Source organism: Oryx dammah, unplaced genomic scaffold (assembly GCF_014754425.2).
Source record: "Oryx dammah isolate SB20612 unplaced genomic scaffold, SCBI_Odam_1.1 HiC_scaffold_2, whole genome shotgun sequence".
NCBI lineage: Eukaryota > Metazoa > Chordata > Mammalia > Artiodactyla > Bovidae > Oryx > Oryx dammah.
This window is the reverse complement of record NW_024070186.1, coordinates 184,628,148-184,645,943: the sequence shown is the minus strand read 5'-3', so window position 1 is coordinate 184,645,943 and position 17,796 is coordinate 184,628,148. Positions and strand designations below refer to the sequence as shown.

Genomic DNA, 17,796 nt, shown 5'->3' with positions numbered 1-17,796 from the left:
GCTGTATATTGTCACCCTGCTTATTTACCTTATATGCAGAGTACATCATGAGAAACGCTGGAGTGGAAGAAACACAAGCTGGAATCAAGATTGCCAGGAGAAATATCAATAACCTCAGATATGCAGATGACACCACCCTTAAGGCAGAAAGTGAAGAACTCAAAAGCCTCTTGATGAAAGTGAAAGAGGAGAGTGAAAAAGTTGGCTTAAAGCTCAACATTCAGAAAACAAAGATGGCATCCGGTCCCATCACTTCATGGCAAATAGATGGGGAGGGAAAGTGTCAGACTTTATTTTGGGGGGCTCCAAAATCACTGCAGATGGTGACTGCAGCCATGAAATTAAAAAACGCTTACTCCTTGGAAGAAAAGTTATGACCAACCTAGATAGTATATTCAAAAGCAGAGACATTACTTTGCCGACTAAGGTCCGTCTAGTCAAGGCTATGGTTTTTCCTGTGGTCATGTATGGATGTGAGTTGGACTGTGAAGAAGGCTGAGCACTAAAGAATTGATGCTTTTGAACTGTGGTGTTGGTGAGGACTCTTGAGAGTCCCTTGGGCTGCAAGGAGATCCAACCAGTCCATTCTGAAGATCAACCTTGGTATTCCTTTGGAGGGAATGCTGCTGAAGCTGAAACTCCAGTACTTTGGCCACCTCATGAGAAGCGTTGACTCATTGGAAAAGACTGATGCTGGGAGGGATTGGGGGCAGGAGAAGGGGATGACAGAGGATGAGATGGCTGGATAGCATCACTGACTTGATGGACGTGAGTCTTGAGTGAACTCCAGGAGATGGTGATGGACAGGGAGGCCTGGCGTGCTGCGATTCATGGGGTCGCAAAGAGTCAGACACAACTGAGCGACTGAACTGAACTGATGTTAACAGTTGACTCACTAGAAGAGTCCCTGATGCTAGGAATGGTTGAGGGAAGAGGGCGTCAGAGGATGAGAAGGCTGGATGGCATCACCTATACAATGGATGTGAACTTGGGCAAACTGGGAGATGGTGAGGGGCAGGGAGGCCTGGTGTGCTAGTCCACGGGGTCGCAGAGTCAGTCGGACAGGACTGGGAGACTGAACAGCCTAGAGGCCCTACCAGTTCAGAATCCCCTTAACTTGTGAACCACTGGATGGATTGATTTCCTTCTCTTTTATATGCAGATTCCTTTTGTACCCTGGAATACCATCTTGAGAGCACAGAAAGGTTTTAACTTCATATTTATTACACACTCACTGTAGGCAACTGCCAACTCCTCAAAACACAAAGTTTAGCAACACAACTTCACTTTCAAGGGCTTCAGATATACCTACTGTATTTTGTGCGAACATGTAGAACAGTTAAGAAAACAGGACACTAGAGGATTTAGGAAGGTTATCAGTATAAGCAAAGGCTCTGAGCTGTGAAAATAACCACCTTGCCGGAAAACCCATCTCACTAGTCCTTAGTCACCGTATCTTCAGTCATGTTTTTATCCTCTGCCTTTTCTATTTCGCCACTTTATACTTTCATCTCTTTGAACCCCTCTTGCCTCTGGTTCCATCTTTCTACTCACAATAACTTAATACTTCTGGGAAGCATTTTAGCAAAGCTACTTTAAAAGCATGAGAAGTCCAAAGTATGCTCGGGAAGCAGGAATGCTTCAAAACTTTGTTATTTAAGTCTTATCCTTAGTGACAGGGAACTACTGGAAATAAAATACATCCATTAGAAGAAATTATTACTATTAAAATGTTTTTCAATGAATATTTAATAACAAGGTAGATAACATATGCTTATCTAATATTTTTATATCACTGAGGGTAAAGCAAAATGTCCTGTTTACTGTGTAAGTATGACCTGCTGTATGTGGACACCAGTGCAATTTAAAAAATACTGTAATTATAATTTCAGAACTTCAGAATCTGAATAGGTGCCAGTGTTCTCTCCATTTTTAATATGGGCAAAGAAAATCCTTTGAAGATCATTTCAAGCTTGCACCAAAATTCCATAGCTGTATTATTAGGATCACTCTGTACTCTTCAGGATTCAGATACAAGGGAAGCTTCAATTCAACCTTTTAGAGAAGACATTCCAGCTCTCATGATCTCATCAACCAGGAGAATGTTGGTGGCAATCACAGTGCTGAAAAGGGGGGAAAAATCAAGACGGCTCAGGTTTGAGGTATGAACTCTAATTCAACTCAATCTCCAACTCACTTGTGCAAATTATGTCAAATTTCCCCCGTACCACTCCATACACATAAGTGTAGCTTCAGTTGCTATACTTTCGACTGATTACATCTTCTAATGGAAAGAAAATTAAACAAAATGTACCAATTTTAAAGAGTATGAAGGTTCCCTACGTGTTATTTTACAGTTCTGGCTTTCCCAAACTTACCAGGAGTGAAGAAGCTGTTTCTTTACACAATAGTTATCCCATATGCCTGCTTCTGCTGCTACCATTGGTTCACCTGAAAAGTAACTCAGTCTTCTTAAAATCACGTAGAGCAGGTTCATAAGATCAGAATGCTGTCTAAAAGAACTGATAAGAGCATTTTGTGCTGCTTTACTCATCAGTGGTTACTCATTTCCTCCAGTATTAACTATGAGAACCCAAAGTTCCTCAATTAGCCCAATGTTGTATTACAGACCAGGACTCCTATGCACAACAGCCTTGATGAGTGGCTGATCTCTACTTAGAATACTTTCAGTGACAGGAATGCTCTATTTGGTTGCCAAACATTTGAACATGTATCTTTTTCTGGAGACATTCTTGTTTGTCCATATTAAAGTACAGCACTTGAGCTATAATCTGGCAAGACAGGCTTATCATTTCCCTCATTCCAGAGAAACCTTTATTAACTGGGAATCTGGGAATTACATATACACATTATTATATATAAAATAAATAATAAGAACCTACTGTATAGCACAGGGAACTCTACTCAATACTCTACAATCATCTATATGGGAATAAACTTTAAAAAACAGAGTGGATATATAACTGACTCACTTTGCTGTACAGCATAAACAACACTGTAAATCAACTACACTCCAATAAAAATTAAAAAAGAAACTTTTTACATTAACTTGAATGTAAATGCTTCTGTTCACGATAGGTCTTCCACATACTGCAGATGTAGATACATCTTCTACTTTCTACTTGTATGATCTGTATTACACCGGCCTAAGATCAGAGCCTTAATCATTTCATTAAGATTGGTTCTTAATGAAATGATTAAGAATTCTTAGATTTGGTTCCCTCTTCCAGCTTTTGCTATCCTTAGCCTGTTTTCACCCATAAATATGATCATCAAATGTATCACTTTAATCAAAGTCCCAAAAGGTGAATAAAGCAAGCTCAATATGAAACCCTTCAACATACACCTGAACCACCTACCACAACTCAGCAATATCACCAAATCTGTACTCTACTTATAGTATCTAGAGCTCCCCCTTCAAATGGTTGCATCCTCCTTACCAGTGTTCAAGTCCACACCCACAAGCTGACCGGATTCTGAATGTTCTGCTTGAACTTTAACTAGTGTTTCCTGAAGGTCAAAACCAGAATTCTGAGCAAGAACCTAAAGAAAACAAATGTAACTATTTAAAGACAGGACCTATTAACTGATACTCAAGTCTAAAATAAAGAAATAGTATTTCAAACAGTTAAAAAAACTTTAATGAATGCAGATATTAATGTTCACTTTATACAATGACTAATAAACATTACTAACCCATTCACTAATCCACCTCAATCTCAACAATAAACTAGCCATAAACTGTACCTTCAAATGAGCACACAATAGAAAACCAACATATTAATCTTTCTCCAACTCTCTGGGACCCCACAGACTGTAGCCTGACAGGCTCCTCTGTCAATGGGGACTGTCCAGGCAGGAATACCAGAGTGGGTTGCCACGCCCTCCTCCAGGGAATCTTCCCAACCCAGGGATCGAACCCAGGTCTCCTGCATCGCAGGCATTCTTTACCATATGAGCCACCAGAGGAGCCCATATTAATCTTAGTTTAAAACAAATAAAAACAAAAAGCAAGCTTGTACTCAAGGATAAGTCCTACACTACAACTTCAGACAGTCAAGCCTCCTGTCCAGAGAAATCAATACATTAGATATTGAGAAACACCTGTTCTAATGTTAGGGTGAAAATGGATGATATCTATTTATTCAAAATCCACATTATGAAAAAACCCACATCAGCAAAAGCTTTCATCAGATGAATCACTGTGGCATAGTTTAGAAAACTGTTAAAAGCATTCACACCTTGGGAATAATGAGCAACGCATCAGCAAATGCTTGAACTCCAAGCTGGGCCCTGCCCTTTACACTGGGCTTGTATTTAACCAGGGCTTCTGCCATCGCCACTTCCACTGCACCAGCACCTGGGACTACACAGCCTGTTGGGTGAGAGGAAGAGGAAAATACTAAGATACAGAGAACATAAAACTGTTGACTTAATTATAAGGAAAAATATACATAAAATTAAAACACAAGAAAGCCATTAATTTGAGAATTCCATGTAACCACAGCAAGTTTAATACTGCATTTGAAATCAATACAAGCAACATCTCAAACAACAGAGTGATTTAAGGAGCACATGGCAAACGCTGCAAGCTTTTAGTTCATTTGTATCCCCTTTTTAACAACAGCATGCTATGGAAAAACTTAGCATACCATCATAGCCATTTTAAAGGGAAAACTTTACTTTTGCATGGTGTCTGGCTGTGTAAACTACTGACAAAAAGAACACAGTATTCAGCCATGCCTTTTAGACTAGCAAAAAGAATAAACACAGGAGGATCTTACCATCATCAATAGCATTTTTAACTGCCCTCAAGCCATCTCTTATTGCATCTTTGATTTGAGTAAGCGTGTGCTTATTTGGTCCTTTGATCAATAATGTGACAGAGCGAGGATTGTTACATTTCTCAATAAAGGTGAACTTCTCTTCTCCCTGTGTGAAGAGACAGTATTTTAAAAAACAGGATACGGTTGTACAAGGGAGGACCAGAGGAGAGGGGCTTACGGAGGAATAAATGGGGTATTAATAGGGCACCACACTGATCACATTAAAGCTAATAATTTCTTTGAAAAAAGGTCTCACATAAATGAAATGTGATTTTCCCATCAAGGGCTTATTATTACTATGCACAAATCATCAAAATGTATGTAAACAAAGCAAAAACATTACCCTGAGTTTGGAAGAATTTTGAACTACTGAAGAATTCATGAACCAAAAAGTAATATTATTTTGGGAAGAAAATACACTTACCAATGTATATTCATAGACAAGTCCTGCATGTCCCAAACAATCAGGATTTAGGTCATCAAGAGAATTTAGGGCTATCCCGCCACAAGCAAGAGTCAGCCTGAAATATTCAAGTATTTTAAGGGAGATGCAGAAGTGCTTTTATTAGTTATATCTAGAGGTTAATTCTTTTTAGAAAGCAATCTTTTTCAGAATTACATACTAAAATCATGTTCTAAAATATATTTTACATAAGCCTTTCCATCTGCCACCAACCAGCTGAAAACTGGTCTTTTCTCCTAACTCTCCATTTAAACCACTCTTCTCAAGTCAGTAAACACTCCTCTGACATGGAATCTAAAGGTGCACAAGTGCTCTGTGGGAGAAAGTATTCTCTAAAACCCCTGATGCAGTCTCTTGATAAGGAAAAAACGGTACCGTATAGGTCATCGTTTCAAAATAAAACAAGTATATATCAACACTCATAGCAGCACTATTCAGAAGAGCCAAGGTAGAAACCCCAAGAAATGTCCATGGACAGATAAATGAATAAATGACACATGGTATTATTCATCCTGAAAAAGAAATGTGATCCCAATACATGCTACCCAACATCAACTTTGAAAAGATTATACTAAGTGAAAATAAGCCAAATGCAGGACAAATACTCCATGATTCCCTTACATGAGGTACCACATTCGTAAGAGACAGTAAGTGGACCAGTATCTACTGGCAAGACTGTGTACAGTTATTGTTTAAAGTACAAACTTTCCGTTTGCGATGGAAAAACTTCTGGAAACGACAATGGTGCTAGGTGCACAACAATGTGAATTTCACTTTATGACACTGAATCGTACATTTTAAAATTATAAATTTAATATTATGCATATTTTGTAAAAATAGAAAATTAGAAACTCACAAAAATAAGAGGGAAAAAAGGAATAATCCAAGTTAACTTGCAAAATAAAGTGAAATTCCAGTCACACAGATAATCTGCCACCCGTACCTTTCCATGTTTCTCCTTTTAGCTCTGCGCAGAGCTATTATGCCCTCTTTGGCAAGAGCGTCTAAGGAAAAGGGATCAATTCCCTGTAACAACAAAAGAAGTTTCAATATTTTACCATTAAAATAAAAATAGATACAGACTAGTTTATCAAACAAGATTTTTCACCTTTTGATTAATAACAACAAATCCTTTATCTGAATCACCACAGACTTTCTTTTTCAGGTCGATTATTTTTTTAACTCTGTCTTCGATGAATTTCCTTTCAGCTTTCACTAATTTCTCTCTCTCCTCTGCACTCTTGTAAAAAAAGCCAGAATTCACTTCTCTAAAAAAGAAGTTACAGACAGGGGAGGAAATATTTAGCAAACGGTCACCAAGTTCCAATGCCACCCCTGGTATGCTTTCAGAGGCTATTTCCTAGAATTTCCCGAATCCCTGGTGGAGGCATTTTGCTCTTTTGAGTGGAAACACTGAGTCTTGGGGGCGGTGGGGGCGGCGGTGCGGGAGACTTGACCCAAATGCCAAGCTCTTTTCTGTTTTTAAGGAGCTATAAACTCACGTTTTTTCATATTCTAATGACACGTTGCACGTGAGGATGTATGCATCTTCTACTCTCTTCTTCATATCAGGATGCCGTGCCCCATGATCCAAAACAAGGCCTCTGATTAAGCTGTTGAAACACATAAGAGATTATATTCTTACTTATTTCCAGATAGGGGTGTAAAATAGGCTAACAAAATTAAAACACTGAGACTGTATTGACAATTTTCACACAGTCAACTTTATTTCTTGAGTTATTTGAATAGGACTACCTAAGAAGGTTCAATTGTGAAAACGCAAAATTCCAGAACATGACAGAAACAAGGCAAATTAAAGCCACAACCCTTTCTTATACAGAAAATTCTCCACAGAAACAGTCACAATTGGTTGCTATTAAACTGGTGATCGCCTCCTTTTAAAAATGTTTTCAAACTAGGTCTCTGAAATAATTATCTCCACAATTCCTCAAAGTCTCCTATATGCTCTGTACTCAATAGTTCAATAAATGCCAAATGACTGATGTAGCTGACTTTCCAGAATCATTCTGACTATAAATACATAAAACTGACTTCAAGAGGTAATGGTGCTGAGTAAATGATAACCTGTCTAGGCACTATACATTAATTAAAAAAAAAAAAAACTAGGCAAAAATAGGTACTGTGTAAGCTTCAAATGTGTACTCTCAAGTATTTCATAGCATTCTAACACCTACCTTGTATCTGTTTCAGATTTATGTTTCATCTCCATGATCTCAACCATGAAGAGGTCAATAGGTTCATCTTGTTTTTTAATGGCCAAAATGGAGTCCACTACGGCCTGCAACAGGAGAGTAACCATTCAATGAATTTGATTTGCGAAAGTTGAGACATTCATGGTACTTATTCTTCAAGCAGTTTCTTGTCTTTGAAAATCTCTGAACTGATCTAAGTCTTTTTCTACATGCTAACAGAACAGAATGCACTATGTGTAAAGGGCTGGAGTAATTTACATTCCTGAAACCTCTATTGTAATTAAAGAATCATCGACACCTCTACAATAAAAAATACTGACAACAGGAACCTTTTTAATAATAAAATCTCCATTTTATAAACCCCCTTTACTGAAAGGTCTGATTATACCTTTGTAACCTGGCCAGGAATACTATTAATACTATGATTTTCTCACTTTACTTCTTCTAGGGACACAGATCAGGTTATTACTGCCACAAAAATGAACTTTATGGCCGATCGAATACTTAGTTGACACAGTATGACACTGTGAAGAGTTTAGATGGCACTCTCTAGTTGCAATGAGTAAGAATACTGATATTTCCAGTTGCCAGGGGTTCTCAGTATAGGCATAAAGTACCAGACACATGCCAAACTTAACACATACCTCTGTTAAGACATCAGCAAGTTCAGCATGAACTTTAGTTCGTAGAGATGTTCTGGCCACGTCTATAAGTGTTTCCCTGTCCATCTCTTTGCTTACTTTGACTTGTTCCAAAAACTGAAGTGCCTTTTCCTTTGCAGCTTCAAATCCTTCTGTAATTATTCTGGGATGAAGACCCTATAGTAAACATACAATTACAAAACCACCACTAACACTAGAAATCTTCAGGTAGATGCAACTACAGTTCATTACAAAGCAAAATTTATGAAAGTTTATTCTGGATCATTCATACCTTTAAACACAATTAATATAATGTGCTGACTTTCTGAATACATTTAAAAGGATAAATAGCCCTTTCAATGCAGAGGAAAAGAACAGACATTACTCTAGCACAGAGTCAAAGCCAAGGGAACTACAAAGCACACTTGGGTGTTCACTGTGCAAACTACACTTGGGTGTTCACTGTGCAAACCACAAGGGATAATGCCCAAAACTCAAAATTGTGTCATAACAATTTGACTATTACATCTTTTCTATAGGTAATGTGAAATTAATTCACAGTATTTCCTAATGAAAAACAGGGAGACTCTGTTTTTCAGACTGTTTCTCTCTTCCCCAGAAATCCTTCCTACATCAGATTAGTACCGAGGTTTGCTTTACCCTTGGCACTACTGAAAGTTTAAAAATTTATGGCATTCTTAAATTTTGTTGACTTTTTCCTTAAAAATATACCATCTTGAATATCTCATTTCTATAGCTATGCTATAAACACATAAAAAATTATATATGGAATGCAATGTGATTGAAAAAAGAAAACAAAAACACCTTTCAGGCCAACAAAGATTCTTCAACTTATCGAGGATCACAATAAATTTGTGTCAGACAAGGATACAGACTCTGGTTCCCAGATTTAAGCCCTCTGCTCTTTACATTCCATTATATGGCCTCAGCTGCTATCAGTACATCAGTTTGTAGGAGTCAAACTGAGATTATTTCTTACTGACAACGAAGTATCAAAGAAACACAAGAATCATGTATACTTCAGAAATGTAGAGATCTGCCTGCTTCAGCAGCTCTCCAATGATGAGGACGTTGGAAGTGGTACCATCACCAGTTATGTCATCCTGGGCTGTTGCTACTTTGGCTATTAAGGAGGCTGTTGGGTGCTGAATTTGCTGCAAGTAGAGAAAGAGAAAAATTCCTTAAAACAACTTAAAATTAAAATAGTCCAAATATACCTTAAAATGTGTAAATGGCTAATCTATTTGCACAAAATGTCAAAGTATGCAGCTACAAATTGCTGATTAAAAACTCATGATTAGCTATTCTATCAGTTTATGATGACAGTAACATTTTCATGTATAAATTTACTTCTCAGATTATCTTGACTTTATTGATGAGGAAATATGAGGCCCAGTGAAGGTTTACTCAAGGTAATGGAGCTAACACGTAATAGCAACAATTTCAAATCCACGCAAGCCTCTTTATGACAAATGTAGGATTCTTGTGAGAATAAACCAAGTGCCTTTTAAAAATGAAAGCTCAGCAGCCCAGTTATTATTTGGCACTGCGCAAACGACTTAAAACGGAAAAAAAAACAACTTAGCTTCTTTAGCAAATATTACCACAGTGGAGGTTAAGTCACTGTGGAACAGTTTTGGAAGAAGAGAATATTCATGTTTGTCACCCACAGATTCTTAACTGCAAGGGATCCCATCGTGGCTCCTGCACTGTTTTTGTCTCCTTATTGTTCTTTACTACAGCCTTTCATGTCTTTAGGGACACTGACCGTTTTAAGAATCTAAGCAGACTAGCTTATTAGATTAGGTAAAATTAAATAGTCAGATAAAGATAGCTTTTCTGACATCGACTTTAAACCATGACTCCTATTTTTCTCTGCAAGCAGAGGCCACCACTTAACCCACCAACAAAAACTACACCTTCCAGGTTAGCTAATTCATACTGAAGATATTACCAAACATCTGGACATTGAAGGCATGATATACTATTTTCAAAGCCTTAAATCTTATTTTAAACTCAAAACATAGGCAAGTCATTTCCTTTTCTAGGATTTTAACTGTTTTGGGGAACTTAGGGAAATGACCGCTCCTCTCAATAACCTCAGATTCTTAGTCACTGGGACTTTAAAAATGGTAGTTTTATTTCTCCTTCAGATGGTGGTGGAGAACTGTGATGTAACACGCAAGAACTGTTGTTTGAAAAAGTATAACCATTCTGTCCCATTTTGCCTATGTCATTCCTCTTAGTTCTTCCGGTTTTATAAGAATTTTAATTAACACCCTTTAAAGAAAGCCTTAAATGGTAAGAGTAGGGGATTTGATAAAAGTACGTTTATTAGATTCCAAGGCCCCTCACTATTCGGTACTGTCAATAATAGTACTGATAACATTTTTTCCTACTCTTTCCACTGTCTGGAAAACTACCTTTTGAGAGTAAAAATCTTCCTAAAAATCAAATGTACTACGGAAAACCAAGACACTTTGGATCCAGGACAGCAGCCTCTCACCATTTCATGAAGCAGCACATTTCCATCTTTAGTGAGTTTGATGTCTCCAGCACCAGAAACAAGCCTGTTCAATGGGCAGAAATGAATCGCATCGTGACTTTTTCAATGGAGATCAAGTTAAGAGGCCCTAACAAGCGGGTTTTACCTAGATCTTCAGGAGCTGGGGCCAAGGGGTTGGTTCTCTGTACTCCGGTAACAGGGATGGCGCAGTGCTCACCCCTCTCCTGTCTGGGAAAGTCTGAAAGGGCGCTCAAGACCCAAGCGCGGGGGGAGCGCCGCGCACGCGGGCAGCTTTGTTCTCGGTGGAGAAGGAGTCGAGCACCAGGAAACCGACAGGGCAAGAAATAAGACCCAACCGGGACAATACGGGGAAGAAGGGCAGCAGTGGCGAGCGCACAGGCCCAGAGGCGCCGAGCTCCAGGCCTCGGTCCCCGGCGCAGGCCCGGGACAGCGCGAGGTGCACGGTGCCCATCCGCCCCTCCCCGCCAGTCCCGCCTTACATCTTCATGGTGCCCTTAGGCCCCAAGTTGGTTCTCAGCACGTCCTGCAGCCCCCGGGCCGCGCTGATGTTGACCGCCAACGCCGCCTGGGCTCGGGCCACCTCGGCCTTGGGGTTCAGGGTCTTCACGGCCGCCATAGCTGACCCAGCAAAGGAAGACAAGGGGACGCGGCGTGGCGAAAATCCCTGAGCCGGTTCAGCGTGGCTGGGAGGCGCTATACGGGTCTTCTGGAACAGTCGGGCGCGCCGGGCCCGCCCCCAGCGTGCCCGCGCGCCGCCGCCATTGGGCCGCGGGCCGGCCGGCGCCGCTCATTGGATCGCGGCCGAACGTAGCCCCGACCCTCGCGTCGGTCGCGGCGCCATTGCGTTCGGGCGGAGCTTGTATCCCTGCGACCGGCAACCGGGACTCCCGGGGCTCCAGTGTCGCGGGTGGTTGGGTTCCGGCTTTGCGGACCCGGGACCTGAGGACGTAGGCGGAGCGAACTTGTCGGCGCGTGATTGGAGAGGCGGCTGCTCTTTCGCGGAGTTCTGCGGCCTTAGGGTGTAGGGTGGGTCTCCTCCATTCCGCACTCGCACCCTTTACTTTTTCCTCCCTTTTTGAGTTTATCCCGGTGACCAGAGTTTTCTGGACTATGTACAGTGTGCTGGACGGCGTTCTAGGTGCTTTGGCGGTTACACAGTGGACCTGAAAAGGACCCTTGCCTAGTATCCTAGGGCCTAGGGAAGAAGAGATATAGGCAAGGTGGAAAGTGCCAGAAGCCTTTAGAAAGCTACCAGATTGGGGCGATGGCAGTTGAGAAGCAAGAGTCGGTTCACCCTTCGGGCTTATGATACAATGCTGAGACCTCAGGGTCTCAAGGCACGTTTGAAAACTCAAACTTGGCCAAGCGGTGGTGTCCAGCCTGTGAGAGGACTCCCTTATTCTGAAAGATGTCCACAGTTGTTTCTAGTATCCAGTTCCCGCCTCCCACCTAGATACCAGGTATTCTCTGATATTTTGTTTTATTTTTATAGGTCATAGCTAAAATTGTTCAGAATGTAGAAGGTGCCAAAGGGTATATGATGAAAAGTATTTCTCCCTCCTCTACTTCACTTTTCTCCTGATGTATATATACCTTTAGATACTCTGAATTTCCCAGATGCTGTCTGGATTTCTAAATAAATATGTATATAAATATTTTTTAAAATCCCCACCCCCACAAAATGGCAAATTATAATAGACGCTGTTGGGTGTGTCACACTTAAAGTATCCTGAAGATGGTAACGTATCAATATAAAAATAAGGGGTTCCTCATTTTTTTGTTTAAACAGCTGCATAATATTCTTTGTAAGAATGACCTGACTAGCCAGTCACCTACTGGTTGGCTTTTAGGTTGTTCCCAATCTTGTCTTTCTAAGGCTGCAGTAAATATCCTGGTATGTAATGCTTTTCAGTGGCTTTTTATATTTGAGAATCATAAAAGCATGTGTATGAGTTACACAGTAGGAGATACATGATTAGTCCTGAGGATCCTTCCTTAATCCACAGGAAGCACATAGACTAGTTAGGGAGATAAACTTGTAGACAATGACAATGAACAGTAAAGATTCGGATGTTATCATTAAGAGATGGATGAAGTGCTGTGAGCATGAAGGTATTAACTGAGCATCAGGGAAGGCTTTTTGGAGGAGGTGAGGTTTTTTGTTTCTGCCACACTGCATGACATGTGGGATCTTAGTTCCCCTACCAGGGATTGAACCCCGGCCTCCTACATTGGGGGCCTGGAGTCTTAACCACTGCCAGGGAAGTCCCTGAAGGAGGTGAGTTTTGAACAGTAAGTAGATACTTTGCAGGAGAAGAGAGCCTAGGAGAGTGATGTCAGGCAGGAAGACTGGGAGGGCCTGTCAAGCCCAACCGAAGATGTATGCATAGAATGGAGGGGAAAAGGTTGCAAGAGACAAGTTCAGGGTAGTAGCTTGTCCTGACTGTCAGGGCCTGGTTTCCTGCTGGCAGTGAGAAACCAAAGAACTAGTGATGAAGATATTGGTGGAATGGAGGATGAACTAAGGGAGAAGACTGAGGACAGGGCAATCAGAAAGGTCTTGAAAACTGTGCAGAGGATGCTGCTGCTGCTGCTGCTGCTGCTACTTCAGTCGTGTCCGACTCTGTGCGACCCCATAGATGAGCCCACCAGGCTCTGCCATCCCTGGGATTCTCCAGGCAAGAACACTGGAGTGGGTTGCCATTTCCTTCTCCATTGCATGAAAGTGAAAAGTGAAAGTGAAGTCGCTCAGTCGGGTCTGACTCTTTGCGGACCCCATGGACTGCAGCCTACCAGGCTCCTCCGTTCATGGGATTTTCCAGGCAAAAGTACTGGAGTGGGATGCCATTGCCTTCTCCAAGAGGATGATGAAAGCATATTTAATGACACAAGGGAGAAAAGCATGGTTTAAATAGCATGTGTAATGTGTTCTCATTTTTTATAACCATTCCCCAGGCATCAGCTCAAAGGGCAGAGGCCATCAAAATATTAAAATGGACTATATTAAAAACATTCAGAATATTTTCATTTTTGCAGTACCCACACTTTATGTGTCCATAAAAGGGGGAGGCAGAAGTATTTACAGGAAAATATGTAATATAAAAGTATGTCCATTGTCTTATTTTTATTAAATCATATTGAGCTAATAAACATTTTTATTAAATCATTACCTATATATGTATATATGATTTAATAAATATATATATAAAGGAAAGGATGTCCTCAAAAATGTTTAACATTTTATTTCTATCTGCCAATTTTATAGGTGAAAAATGATACCTTAAAGTTTCATTTGTTTAGGGTGATGTTGAGTGTATCTTATATGTAGGAGCCATTTGTATTTTTTCTGTGAACTGTCTAGTCATGTCTTCTGTTTTTGTATTTGGTTTCTAAATATTCATAGGAGCTCTTTATGTTTTCTGTGTTGCAGTGAATTTGTCCTAGTGTTATTTGTATTTTGTATTTATGCCTTTTTTCCAATTAAACATTAATTTTTTTCATATAGTCAGATGTTTCCTTTTTTATGCGTGTTTGAATTTTGTGCTATGCTGTGTAAAGTAGGCCTTACACACTTAAATGTTTTAAAAAATTTCCCATGTTTTCCTTTGTATTTTTAAGATTTTCTGTTTCATTTTAAAGTTTGATTCATTTAGAATTTAATAAGGAATGAGATAAGAATTTGTGATAGAATAAAAAATATATGTTGTCTTTGGCCCTGATTCCTAGAACCTAACTAAAACCATGGTTTTCTGAGTGATAGGGGTGTCTTTTGTTACCTACTACAGTCCCCTTTAGAATACACCTGAGTCTTTGCTAATGAGGTGTGAGTCAAAGTAGGGAGCCTAGATAACCTCACATAGAAGCTGGTCCCTAGAGAAAACAAATGGGATTAGAGGATGGGAAATCTCAGCCCGCTACCCCCAACCTCCAGAGAATGGATTGGGTGGAGGTGGGTTATAAAAATGCTTAAGCAATCTGTGAATGGACACATTGATGTCCTGGTAGTGTGGTATACCCAGAGGGCGTGGAATCTGTGTCACTCCCCTCACACCTGGTCCTGGGCATCTCTTCCGTTTGGGTGAGCCTGAGTTGTATCCTTTATAATAAACTGCTAAGTCAAGTGATTTCCTGAGTACTGCGTCAGTCTCAACAGTTTTCAGTTTCCCCTATGGAAGGGATTATGAAAACCCCCAAATCTGTAGCCAAGTTGGACAGAAGTGTGGGTAGCTTAGAGACCCTGGACTTGTAACTAGTGTGTGAAGTGGAGACAGTCTTGTGAGACTGAGCCCTTAACTGTGGGGTTTGCACTAACTCTAGATAGTGTCAGAATTGAATTGAGTTTCTGGATGGCAGTTGGTGTCTGAGAACTGGAGAATTAGTTACTGATGTTTGGGAAAAAATTCACACAATCCAATTTTTTTTTTCAGGAATAATGTTTTCTACCATTACTGTAATTATTAGCATGTGCTACATTCCCAGGTGTCTCTGGATGTACTTTGGACGGTATTCACTTTTGTACTGTTACAAGTATACACACCATATTGTTTCATTTACTATAGTTTTACAATATGTTTTAAAATTTGGTAGGGCCAGATCCTCTTCATCTTTTTTCAGAAAATTTCTGGCTATTTTGTATGTTTGCTTTTCTTTTTAAATGAATGATAGAATTAATCTAGTTTTTAAACATCTCTTTTTTTTGGATCATAGGTTGCTTTCAAAGCATGTATTACTTTTCAAGTAAAACATGTTTAATAGGTAGAATATTTAAATTAATGCAGTAGAAGTGGAGCTAGTGAAAGGCCAAGGGGTTAGAGGCATTTCTGACAGAATTTCAAAATATATGCTACATAGTTACCATTTATAGACTAGGAGTCTGAAGAGTTCAAGAAAATTCCAGAATAGGGGCAGGTTTTGTATGAGGAGGTGGAGTAATAATACTGATTTGGGGTAATGTTTTTCCTTTGTTGGCCACTCATTCTTTGAGTGTCTACTTTGTGGCAGAGTACTGTGCTTGCAGTAAATAGACACATGAAAAGAGAAGGCCCCTCCAAAGATTTCCTTCCCAGTGAAGAGACAAACATACACCAGCGCACATAAGGTACACAGTGTACTGAAAACCTAGAATGGTATATATGATCTCAGTTCCATGCTATTATAGAAGACTTGCTAAAGCAAATCTTTTTCCTAACTATTGAAAAATTGTATTTGATTTTCTTATTATAAAAATAATACACATAAAAAATAATACATAATCATAGAAAAAGTACCAAAAGCAAATAAATTTAAATTCATAATCTCATAACTTAGAGATGACTGTGGTGGTTAATTTTATGTGTCAATGTGACTGGGCCATGGTGCCCACATATTAGGTCAAACATGTTTCTGGACATTTCTGTGAAGGTGTTTTTTTTTTAGATGAGATTAACATTTATTAATAATTGGTGGATTAAATATACTCTGTTGTAAAGCAGAGTGTCCTACATAATGAGTGGGCCTCCTCAGCTGAAGGCCTTAATGTAATCAAACACTTATCTCTTCCCCCTAGCAAGATGGGATTCTGCCAGCAGACAGCCTTTGGACTCTGTGTCTCTTCCCTGTGCCTCCCATCTGCCAGACTACCTTGCAGATTTTGAGTTTACCAAACCTCTACAGTCATGTGACCCAGTTCCTTAAAGGAAATCAATCTTGGACTTCCCTGGTGGTCCAGTGGTTAAGACTCCACACTTCCACTGCAGGGGGAAAGGGTTCATTCCCTGGTGAGAGAATTAAACTAAGATCCCGTTTGCCATAAGACGTGCCAAAAAAAAAAAAAAAAAAGGAAATCAATCTCTCTCTCATTAAAAATAATTTTGTTTATTTATTTTTGGGTGCACTGGGTCTTCGTTGCTGTGTGAGGGCTTTCTCTAGTTTCAGAGAGTGGGGGCTGCTATTCATTGCCGTCCATGGGCTTCTCTGCAGTGCACAGGCTCTAGGCACACTTCAGTAGTTGCAGCTTGCAGGCTCTACAGCACAGGCTCAGTGGTTTCGGTGCACAGCTTAGTTGCTTCACATCAGGTGGAATCTTCCTGGGCCAGGGACTGAACCCCTGGCCCCTGCATCGGTAGGCGGATTCCTATCCACTGTGCCACCAAGGAAGTCCTCGCTCGCTCTCTCATTTTAACAGCAGATGATGCCCTAAATATCTTCACTTTAACAGCAGATACTCTGTGAGGTTGGTTGTGTGTGTGTGTGTATATATAGATAGATAGATATACATCCTGTTGGTCTTGTTCCTCTGAAGAATCTTGACTAACTAAAGCTGTGAAAGGAGCAGAAATTTAAGAATGAATTTTCTTTTTTTTTGGGCCATGCTGTGCAGCATATGGAATCTTAATTCCCTGACCAGGGATCAAACCTGTGCTACCTGCAAAGTAAGTGCAGACCTAAGAGAAGTTACTTTAAATATATATATTTAAATTTTATTAAAGTATAGTTGATTTACAATGTTGTGTTAATTTTTGCTGTATAGCAAAATGATTCAGTTATACATGTGCTTACTCGCTGAGTCATGTCCGACTCTTTGTGACCCTGTGGACAATAGCCCGTCAGGCTCCTCTGTCCATGGAGATTGTCCAGGCAAGAACACTGGAGTGGGTTGCCATGCCCTCCTCCAGAGGGTCTTCCAACCCAGGGATTGAACCCAGGTCTCCCACATTGCAGGCAGATTCTTTACCATCTGAGCAGGGAAACCCTTAGTTATACATACATATATATATATGTATTTTCTCATTTTTTTCCATTATGGTTTATCACAGGATATAGAATATAGTTCCATATACTATACAGTAGGACCTTGTTGTTTATCCATCTTATATATGATACTTTGCATCTGCTAATCCCAAACTCCCAATCTTTCCTACCCCCAACCCCCACCCCCCTTTTGGCAACCACAAGTCTATTTTCTATATCTGTGAAGCCAAATAATTTAGCGAGGTAAATTCTTCATTCTTTTTACTCCCCACAGTTAACAACTATATAGAGACTCAGATATATAATCATATACTGCACATGTTTATAGACATACACAGAGTTCTTTTTCAAAACT

General features: G+C 40.0%; 2 protein-coding genes and 2 non-coding genes across 4 annotated transcripts in view; 1 reads left to right on the top strand and 3 right to left on the bottom strand.

Annotated features, from left to right (window-relative positions):
- Window positions 1-1,202: 1,202 nt before the first annotated feature.
- On the bottom strand, window positions 1,203-11,444 carry CCT6A (chaperonin containing TCP1 subunit 6A). The gene is made up of 14 exons (XM_040260357.1): window positions 11,192-11,444; window positions 10,692-10,755; window positions 9,205-9,339; window positions 8,168-8,341; window positions 7,506-7,609; window positions 6,813-6,923; window positions 6,419-6,578; window positions 6,254-6,336; window positions 5,272-5,368; window positions 4,806-4,953; window positions 4,263-4,396; window positions 3,462-3,564; window positions 2,379-2,451; window positions 1,203-2,123 (listed from the first exon to the last, which is right to left on the bottom strand). Exons 1-14 carry the CDS (start codon window positions 11,326-11,328, stop codon window positions 2,051-2,053), a joined length of 1,596 nt encoding a protein of 531 aa, XP_040116291.1. The 5' UTR covers window positions 11,329-11,444; the 3' UTR covers window positions 1,203-2,050.
- On the bottom strand, window positions 4,624-4,764 carry LOC120859895. The gene has a single exon (XR_005720180.1). It is a non-coding gene; the product is annotated as a small nucleolar RNA SNORA15 (small nucleolar RNA).
- LOC120859916 lies at window positions 8,475-8,608 on the bottom strand. The gene has a single exon (XR_005720185.1). It is a non-coding gene; the product is annotated as a small nucleolar RNA SNORA22 (small nucleolar RNA).
- A 116-nt stretch (window positions 11,445-11,560) lies between the features above and the next one.
- Window positions 11,561-17,796, top strand: part of PSPH (phosphoserine phosphatase) — a 30,913-nt gene continuing 24,677 nt past the window's right edge. Inside the window, exon 1 of the mRNA XM_040260342.1 lies at window positions 11,561-11,738. The gene's annotated coding sequence lies outside the window, so the exon portion shown is untranslated. The remainder of the gene's footprint in view (window positions 11,739-17,796) is intronic.

What these genes read in the sequence shown, in the direction of transcription:
- CCT6A (XM_040260357.1), bottom strand. Translation starts at nt 11,328, where the DNA reads ATGGCGGCCGTGAAGACCCTGAACCCCAAGGCCGAGGTGGCCCGAGCC. An exon ending in AAATCTGAAACAGATACAAG is followed by an intron (nt 6,924 to 7,505) that starts GTAGGTGTTAGA and finishes GTGTTTCAACAG; the next exon opens with CTTAATCAGAGGCCTTGTTT. An exon ending in AAAAGGAGAAACATGGAAAG is followed by an intron (nt 5,369 to 6,253) that starts GTACGGGTGGCA and finishes TGAATATTTCAG; the next exon opens with GCTGACTCTTGCTTGTGGCG.